Here is a 9,126-nt window from a genome sequence, read left to right on the forward strand (position 1 = left end):
TGCTTAGAGCAGTGGCCTGGCAGGGTCACAGCTGAGTGAGGGTCAGCAGCTGTATTGTGCTTTGTACAGCTACAGCCGACTGTCCCACAGGGGTGACGGACAGGGACAGCTGCCCTGAGGTCCATAGTGACCTCTCCCCAAGGTGGAGTGAAACCCAGAGGTCTGGCCTTGGACTCTGCAGCCTCTTGGAATGCCTCTCCAGGTACAGCTCAGACACCACCTTCCCTGCCCGCGTCCTCCCATGCTTCCTGTGTTACCTTTGATGTGTGACAGGTAGCCTTAAAACTTAGCCACAGGGGCTCGCCCCATGGCTCAGCGGTTAAGTTCATACATTCTGCTTCTCGGCGGCCCGGGGTTCGCCGGTTTGGATCCCGGGTGCGGACATGGCACCGCTTGGCAAAAGCCATGCTGTGGTAGGCGTCTCACGTGTAAAGTAGAGGAAGATGGGCATGGATGTTAGCTCAGGGCCAGTCTTCCTCAGCAAAAAGAGGATTGGCAGTAGTCAGCTCAGGGCTAATCTTCCTCGAAAAAAAGAAAAAACTTAGCCACATAACATTACAGTAACAATTTATGTCCCAAAGTTACTGTGCTCAGAGTTTGTGACAGGCAGAGCAGGGACTGATGTCTCTGCTCTAGGATATCAACGCCCAGTTGTGAGGCGGGTGGTGCCATTGCCCGAAGGCTCGCTCACGTCTGCAGTTCCTGCTGGTGTGAGCTGAGGGCCCAGCTGGACTGACTACCTGGCCGCTGCACCTGGCCTTGCTGTGTGTCGAGCTTCCTCACCATGCGGTGGCTGGTGCTGGAGGTGTGCAAAAGGGGCATACCCATGCAGAAGCTGTTTCCTTTGTATGTTAATGTGGCCTGGTCCCAGAAGTCACGCAGCATCACTGTTCAGGGCGGTCACAGGACTCAAGGGACACACAGCATGTCTCTCCGATGGGGAGAGTCATGCAGGGAGGAGAGCACATGGGAGTGACGGATGCAGGTGTGATCATCTTCGGGGTGTACAACAAAACTTGGAGGGCAGGGCTCAAGGCAGAGGGAATCAGGAGAGCAGGCTGGGCAGGGCCTGACACTCTGGAGCCCTCCCCTCTCTGTATTCATACCCCAGGGCCTCGAAGCCAGGATGGGACCCGACGGGGCTGGCACTGCAGCCCATGGGGGCCCTGTTCTGGAAAAGCATGACCCTTCCCCCTAGGACAAACCCATTGCTAATGGATTCTGTGATTTATTAAATATCTGGGCACATCAGGAAACAAGATTAGCAAAGGAGAAAGTTGCATAGAAAAAATAACTGGTTACAATTGTCCAACAAGCGTGCTCTGTCCTGCAGGGCCAAGCTGGCTGCAGCCCAGCTGGTGGAGGAGGCCCAAGCCTGTGGCCCAGGGAGTCTTGTGGGAATGTGATATACAGAGGCTCAGGAGGCGGGCTGGGGTGGGGGCCAAGGCTATTCCACGTCCACGACCAGGGGTGTCATGTAGTCAGAATGTTTGATGCCAAAGGTGACAATGGGGGCGCAGGGCTTGGTCACTGTCACCTGGGAAAGCAGAGGCTATGAGAGGAACTGGCAACCTTGCCGCCACCTGCAGGCTCTGCCCTCACTGGGGCTGGAGCTGGGGCTGCTGACGGTGACCTTGCTGTACCAGCACAAAGGCCACACTGCCAGTTTTGAACTCAGAGTCTGGCATGTGGTGAGCACTCAGCAGCATTAACTGTCCCTACTGTCTGGTGATGCAGAGCCTGCCAGCTGGAGAAAAGGGTCAGGTACCAGAAAGGCACAGCATTCTGAGGGTGCATGGCTGCTGTGACCCATGCAGGCTCACAGGCCCATCCTCTACCATCCCCCTGGGCCATTCCCTCCTCCCAACCCCCCGGGCTGTGCCCTGTAACCCAACCCCCCAGTGCCATGACCCCAAAGTCAACCCCCCTGGGCTGTGCCCTCTGGTGGTGGCCATGTCACCCCCACTCCCCACTGCACCCCTCTGGGCTGTGCCCTTCCCAGACCTTCTCTGGGCTGTGGGCTCCTGGTCCTGGCTTGAGAGTCTTGTCCCCTGGGGGCACCACTCGGGCAGCCATGGTGTACTGTGGAGCCTTGAACTTAGTCACCTGCGCATCGGTCTGCTGGTAGGCTGCAGGACCTGGGGTCTGGGAGGGAAAAGAGGCTCAGAGAGGCTCTGCCTGCCAGGGCATGTGACCCCAGAAGGCAGGGGGCCAGCGTCGGACAGTGGGGGTCAGTCACTGTGCGTTTGTGTGTTGGGCCCCTTCCATCTCCAGTCAGCAGTCACACCCAGTGCTGTGGGACCCCTTCCCCATGTGGGACATCACCACCCTCCTTCAGCCTTGCCATGGCAATAATGCCCAAGTGTGCGCCAGCCCCAGGCTCCTCCCTTCTGTGAGTGTGCTTGAGACAGGCCCTTCCTGGCTGGGAGGCTGTCCTGGACTTGAGGCTTGTGTGCTGGGCTGGGCCAGTAAGGTCGTGATGCTGTGACGCCACCTTGCCAGTCTCCCAGGCTGCGCAAGCTCTGGGCCACACATCCCCCCAGGGCCTTTGCATCAGCTGTTTCTGCAGGCAGCTAGGACCTTCCCCTCCAGTATCCCACAGCTGCTTCTCTTCATCTGCTTCCTGCGTGTCCCTCTCTAAGACTGCTCCTCGCCCTCCAAGCAGCGCTCCCTAAACCCCTTTCCTGCTCAGTCCTCCTCAGCACTGTCACTGTCTCCCTGCCAGGCCTTGGCCTCTGTGTCCTGTCCCTTGTCAGCCCCCCTCAGCACTGGAGGGGGCAGAGGTAGTGCCCAGGCACCCAGAGGATGAAGAGCTGAGGGACTTTAGGAGGGTGGGGTTAGGCTGGTTGGGTCCTGCGTTCTGGGAGAGGGGGTCAGCTGAGCCATCTCTCCCGGGGATAAGCAGTGGTCGGCCCTGGCTCTGCCCTTGCCTTATGCAGGTCGTCGCTGAAGCTGCCCAGCTTGCTGCGGCCCTTGATGGAGAAGGAGGGCTGGGAGACCTTGCCGACAGTGTGGGGCCCCATCACCATGGGCAGCATGTAGGCGGCAGGGCCTGCAGGGTGCATGGGCACTGAGTCTCAGGCTGGACAGGGTCCCGTGTCCAGAACCTCCCCCAGCTCCTTCCCTGGGACTTTCCAGCTCCAGGAGACTAGCCATTAGGTTGCTCACCCCCACCTGCCCCACTTGCCCCACCTGGGATCCCCGACCCAGTTGGCGGTGGGCTGTGGGGGCTGCTGCGGACCTGGAGTGCTGTCCACTCGGAAGGTCTTGGTCCGGGCAGAAATGGAGTGGCTGGGCGCTGAGTCAAACACATACTTGGTAGATTTCTCTGGGAAGTAGTCACCTAGGGGAGGAAAGGAGTGGAGAAGGTGCTGGGAGGGCAAGGACCATCCATGCAGGTGCCTGGCTCTGGGGCTCAAGGAGGACCCCCCAACATTGCAGGCATGGGGCCTCCAGGCCCCAACATGGATGGTGACTGAGATTGGTCAGGGCGTGTCCAGGATGGAAAGGCTGGCTGCGGGAATGCGGGAGACAAAGGCCACTTTTGAGGAGGGAGAGTGGGGTCTGATGTGGACCTGGTACAGGGACTCAGGCCAAGAAAAGCCCAGGATAGACCTGGGCTCAAGGGCCTCTGAGGCTGCTTTACAGTCAGCAGCTCCCAGGCCTCATGGTATCTCCCTCAAGGAGAAAGCTGGGACAGGAGGACGAGGATGGGTGTGCTCCCTCACACCCTTGCCTCACCAGGACATGCAGTGGCTACTGGCTGGGCTGGGCTGGGCCAAGGTCACTCACCAGGGCCGGGGGTCAGTGTGGTCTTGGTGCGGTAGCGCCCCAGGATGGAGTAGGCAGGGCCAAGGTCCTTTCCAGTCCTCAGTATCTTGGGGTTCACACTGTAGCGAGGCCCAGGGGAGCAGTTCTCTGCCAGGAGCATGGGGGCCCCTCGGAAGCTGTAGGCTGGTGCACGAAGCTTGGTGGGTGTGTGCTTCACGAAGCCTGTGGGGAAGGGGCTTTGAATACCCTGGAGCCAGACCCCACCCTTCTCCCCACCCTATTGACTCCAGAACACTTGATGGGCTGGGAGTCAGGGATGAGCGGCAGACCCCACCAGGCCCACCTCAGACCCTCCCCAGGCCCCACCAGGCCCTCCCCAGTCCCACCTCAGACCTGGCTCCTGCCCCTCGCCCAGCTCCCTCCCGCACTCACTGGTGCTTACCCGTGGTAGGTGGAATCAAGTACTTGGGTCCAGGGCTGCTGTAGAGGGCCATGATGGGCCCCCGGGGGCGATGTGGCCTCCAGGTGCCCACCCATACCTCCTCTGCCATGGCTGGCTCTGTCCGTGGACGGGAGGGTGACCAGGTGCTGGAAAGCCCCAGCTGCCTCTCCCCGGTCTGTGCTTTTGCCCCCACTGACAGGCAGAATTGCAGGCCACAGCCTCCTCAGCAGGGTCTCAAGCTGGGGCCCAGGCTTAAGGGCAGTGGGAGCCTCTGCTTGGAATCGTGGTTCGCTATGCCTTCACCAACCCCCAAGACGAGTGTCGGACCCTCGTGAACAAGCCCAGAAGAGCTGCCTCTTCAGGTCCTCACTGGCCACCCCTCTCTGGCTCTAAGGAGGTCTGGGCAGGTTCCTCTACTCAGAGGACCCCAGGCATGACTGGGTAAGGAGCAGCAGGCAAAGGTGTGGAGCTTCTTGGCTGAGGCTGTGCCATGCGGGGAGGGCTTCTCTAGAGGGTCCCTTACCTTCTCGTCCAGGAGCAACGCTCAGAGCAACCTACAGACCAAGCCTCAGAGGCGGTCCTGTTGCACCATCCTTGGTGCCAGGGTGTTCCCGAAAAAGGAGCATGGAGAGGAAGACCTCTCCTCCCAGGGGCTTCGAGGATTGGGGAGGGGTCCCGGCCTCTGAGCTCTAGAATGTGGCTTTGTGGGATGGTGGGTTCTAGATCACTGTCTGTGATGGAAACAATGGCCTCGGCCTGAGGGCCTCCCAGCCCTTCCAGGCACAGCTCTGATCCTAGGAGTGCTCTGCTCCTCGTGATAGTGGGCAGGACAGAGGCGCAGAGGGCAGGAAAAGGGACAGTGAGACCATGGGCCCAGAGCTGGGGTGGCCAAGGAGCAAAGGTCATGAGGGGCAGAGCTGAACCTACTCTGCCCTGCCTCCAGTGGAGACTACTGAGCTGGGGAAACTGAGGCACAGGAAGGCTCTGGCTGTTGGGGATTGTGGGATCCAGAGTGAGGGTAGAGTCTGTGCTGGTTGGGGGTGGGCGGGAGTTGGCGTGGCACTCCTATGGGACCTATCTCAGACCCTGCTGTCCCACTGGCATTCTTGTGAGCAAGTGTCCTTGACTTTGTCAGGGCTCCTCATGGGGCTCCGGCTCGGGTCTGCATCTCTCCAGGCAGACTCTTTCCTTGGGTGACTTTGGGGAGAGAGATTGCTCTCAACCCCCTGGACCCGTGCCATGTGGATATTGTGTGTATTTATTGTCTCGGAATGACAGCCTTTAGATGCAGAGCACTGGTCACCCAGCTGTCCCCCTAGCCCTGGCCACATCTTCTTTCTGAGGCTCTTTGCCCCTTTCTGCTCTGAACCCCTGCTCCTGCCTCCCACCACTGCCTCTGCAGACCTTCTCACGTCCGCATGCCTCCCTGCGTCTGCACATCTGCCTGTCTGTCTGTCTCATTCTGTGTACCTGCCTGCATGTCCTGTGTAAGGTTACTCATAGGTGCATGCTCTGCGCACATGACCCTATGTATGCGTGTGCCTGTGGTTGTGTCCCTGAGTGTGGGGAGAGACAGGAGCCAGAGCCTGAGCTGCAGGAGGCTTTATTGATTGGACAGTTTGGGAATAAATTTACACGTGATGAAGTGGTCATGGGGCAGCGTGGCCGTGGCTGCTTCTGTAGCTGGTCCTATGGCTGCCTGGAGCCTTGTCTGGGGTCTGCTAGGCGCCGTCCTCACTGCCCAGCACTTGCACCTGGAAGGCAGACACGTGTGGGCCAAGAAGGCTGGTGATCAGTAAGTAGAGAGTCACAGCTCCACCAGGCAAACAGGCCCCCCCAGCCTCTGGGGGGATGGTGGGCTCTGGCATATTGTGGCTGGTCCCCCTCTTGCCGCTGGGGAAGTGGTTTGTGTGCCCGTATGTTGCATTTGTGTGCACTTGTGTGCATGTGTGCTTTTGCATGTATGTGTGAGAAGGGGGAAGCCGAGGGCTGCTCTGTAGACAGTGAGGTCTGGGATGTCCATCTCTGCTGGCTGAGGCAGGCTGGGGTGTCTGTGGTATGGTAGGCTGTGGGGGCCTGTGTTGGACAGGTGATCAGGGATGACAGCATTTGGTGGAGGGCCTGGGGAGCAGGGCTGTGGGTCCTGCTAGGGCTGCAGTCCTTTAGGGAATGGGGTGCCCCCGGCCACAGTACCAGCAGCTTGATCAGCTCCGCCTTGTGCTCAGGCTGAAGACCGTCTATGCAGGACTTGAGCTCCGTCAGTGCTGCCTTGGCATCTGCATTGACATCATACTTGCCAAGGGGCCCCTCGTAGAGCTCCTCTGGGGACCCCACCAGCAGTGTTTGCAGGAAGTCCATGAAAAATTCATTGTTGTCCTCTCCTGTGGCCAGCTCTGTAGCGTGGGGGTGAGATGACACCAGGACAAAAGGCTCCATTTCAATCCCAGCCCCAGACCTCCCAGTGCGCCACCCTCAGCGGCCCCAGCCCTTCCCTGTGAACCCACACACTGGCCCCAGCCCTTCCCTATCAGCCCACACATCCCCCCCCCAGGCGTCCCCCACGATTCCCTCATCTCACCAGAGCCAGGCGTCCCCCACGATTCCTTCATTTCCCCCGAGCCAGGCGTCGCCCACGTTTCCTCATCTCGCCCGCCCCAGGCATCCCCCCGCATTCCCTCATCTCGCCCGCCCCAGGCATCCCCCAACGATTACCCTGTCTCACTCGCCCCAGGCGTCCCACAACGATTACCCTGCCTCACCCGCCCCAGATCTTCCTCCACAACATCCCCAAGTCCAGCTGCTGCAAACCCCTCCTGCCGCCCCCACCTCAGCTGCCTCTCTCCACTCTGGGTCCCCTGGCATCACTGGGGAAGGAAAGTCCCTCTCTGATGTGGCAGGAATTTCCCTTCCCTCGAGGTTGCCTGGCCTGGGGCTTGGAGGGTTGGGGTGAGGCTGTTCTAGGCTGGGTTGGTGATGCTGGGCTTGATGGTGCCACTGCGGCAGAGGCTGGAGCTGGCCTGGGGTTGGGTCATTTGGGCTTGGTCTCGTGCTTAGGTGGGGCTGTGAGGGAACTGGGGTCGGCAGGGGTGCCAGGGCTGTTGGCCCCGGCCCGGTTCTGTACTGGAGGCAGGTGGGCACCTGGGAAGGTGGGCACGATTCACTGTGAGGGGCACAGTGTCTGGACTCCTAGCTCCCCGTTTCCCACCCATCCCCCATGCGGAGAGTGTGCTGGACACCGTCAGACTCACTGCAGGTGCAGAGCAAGGTGAGGGCCACCAGCAGGATGGTGCTGCTCCCCTTCATGGCCGACAGCGGGGCTTCCTCTGGAGCCACCTCGGCAGCCGTGGCTTTATTCCTCACAGGTGGCACCTGGCCCAGGGGCGGGCCGGACCTGCCCATCATGACCTGGCCAGTGAGAACACAGGTGGGGAGCCCAGGGTGTATCCTTATCCTTGGCCCCCTGGGGGTGCTGAGCAGCAACGGACTTGGGGTGCTGTGTGAGGGGTGGTGGGCAGATGGTTTTTGGGGGAGTGGACATAGGTGAGGGGGCCATGTCACTGAGAAGCTGGTCACTGAGGAAGGACGGTGGAGCTGGTGTCCTCTCACCATACCTGGCCTGAGGCTGAGAGTGACAGGCTCTGGGGTCGGGCCCAGGCCTCTCTTTTGGAGTGAGAATCCCCACTCGGCTCTGCTTGCCTTGTGGGTCAGCCTGGAGGGCTCCATGGGGCAGAGGGGTAGGGACTTCCTGGGCCTGTGGATCTGGGTGGTGTGAGATGGGCCCAGGGTGACAGAAGGCCTGAAGTGGGCAGTCGCTCCCGGAGGATGAAAGGCAGGCCTGAGGGAGAGGAGGGGTGAGGGGCTGGACCAGCCCTGACTGTGGGGCATGAGGTGGGCTGTGGTTGGATACACAGCTCTTCTCTGTGGCCAGGCCGGGCCAGGGAGACCAGGATCGGGGGAGACAGTCCTATGTTATCATGGAGCAAGGAGGTGGGATACCTGGCCCCAGCCAGCCTGCCCCGGGAGCAGCCCTTCCCAGGTCCCGGAGTCCCCTCCCTTCCCAAGGTAGGGCCTGGCCCTCTCCTCCTGTCCCCTGCTGCCACCTGGTGGCTGATGGCCTCCTGTGCACCCGGCCTGCTCCTCTGCTCTGCAGGGTCCTCTAGGACCCAGGGGTTCAGCCCCTACCTAGCCTTGGGGGGACTCCTCATTCAGCACCGACTTGCACTTCCCTCAAACCACCAGATCACCCTTGTCTGGGTTGGTTACCACCGTGTCCCTTGTCACCCTGCCCCTCAATTGCCTCCCCTCGCCCCTGAGTCTGTCACAGACCCCCTTGTCCTATGCCCTCCTGAACACACGGAGCTTCTCACCCACTCCAGCGCCTGTTTTTTTTTTAAAGATTTTATTTTTTCCTTTTTCTCCCCAAAGCCCCCCAGTACATAGTTGTATATTCTTTGTTGTGGGTCGTTCTATTTGTGGCAGGTGGGACACTACCTCAGCGTGGTTTGATGAGCAGTGCCATGTCCGCGCCCAGGATTCAAACCAAAGAAACACTGGGCCGCCTGCAGCGGAGCGCGCGAACTTAACCACTCGGCCACGGGGCCAGCCCCTCCAGCACCTGTTTGTAACGAGTATTCTGGAATCCCCTTTGCTAACGTGAAATGAAATCCATAGATAATATAAGCTACTAATACACAGAATTCCAAGAACATAGGAGAAATAACAAGTAATGAGGTCATCTGTAGCAAAACAATGTGGCCGCCTGAGCGAGACATGCCCGGGGCAAATTGGAGTCCCCAGGGTTCTGTCTCACTGGGGCGGCTGTCCCACCGCCTGCGCCTTTGCTCGGATGGACCCACTGCCTGCTCTCACTCGGTGGTTCTCTGGTGCTTGTTGCAGCACCTGGGCCCATGCTT

The 9,126-nt window shown here is 60.1% G+C and overlaps 2 protein-coding genes across 3 annotated transcripts; both read right to left on the reverse strand.

Annotated features, from left to right (window-relative positions):
* Positions 1-550: 550 nt before the first annotated feature.
* Positions 551-4,911, reverse strand: CIMAP1A (ciliary microtubule associated protein 1A). Of its 2 annotated transcripts, none has more exons than XM_070564638.1 (7): positions 4,737-4,909; positions 4,214-4,405; positions 3,793-3,993; positions 3,242-3,343; positions 2,931-3,052; positions 2,005-2,145; positions 551-1,537 (listed from the first exon to the last, which is right to left on the reverse strand). In XM_070564638.1, the coding sequence occupies exons 2-7, from the start codon at positions 4,320-4,322 to the stop codon at positions 1,448-1,450; spliced, it is 765 nt and encodes a 254-aa protein (XP_070420739.1). In that variant the 5' UTR covers positions 4,323-4,405; positions 4,737-4,909; the 3' UTR covers positions 551-1,447. The 2 variants fall into 2 exon arrangements, with proteins under 2 accessions (XP_070420739.1, XP_070420740.1); XM_070564639.1 differs by having other exon boundaries at positions 1,209-1,537; positions 4,214-4,330; positions 4,737-4,911.
* Positions 4,912-5,847: 936 nt separating this feature from the next.
* Positions 5,848-7,516, reverse strand: SCGB1C1 (secretoglobin family 1C member 1). The gene is made up of 3 exons (XM_008506435.2): positions 7,462-7,516; positions 6,407-6,606; positions 5,848-5,967 (listed from the first exon to the last, which is right to left on the reverse strand). Exons 1-3 carry the CDS (start codon positions 7,514-7,516, stop codon positions 5,935-5,937), a joined length of 288 nt encoding a protein of 95 aa, XP_008504657.1. The 3' UTR covers positions 5,848-5,934.
* Between the last annotated feature and the right edge of the window lie 1,610 nt (positions 7,517-9,126).

Source organism: Equus przewalskii, chromosome 11, assembly GCF_037783145.1.
Source record: "Equus przewalskii isolate Varuska chromosome 11, EquPr2, whole genome shotgun sequence".
In the NCBI taxonomy this organism is placed as follows: Eukaryota; Metazoa; Chordata; class Mammalia; order Perissodactyla; family Equidae; genus Equus; species Equus przewalskii.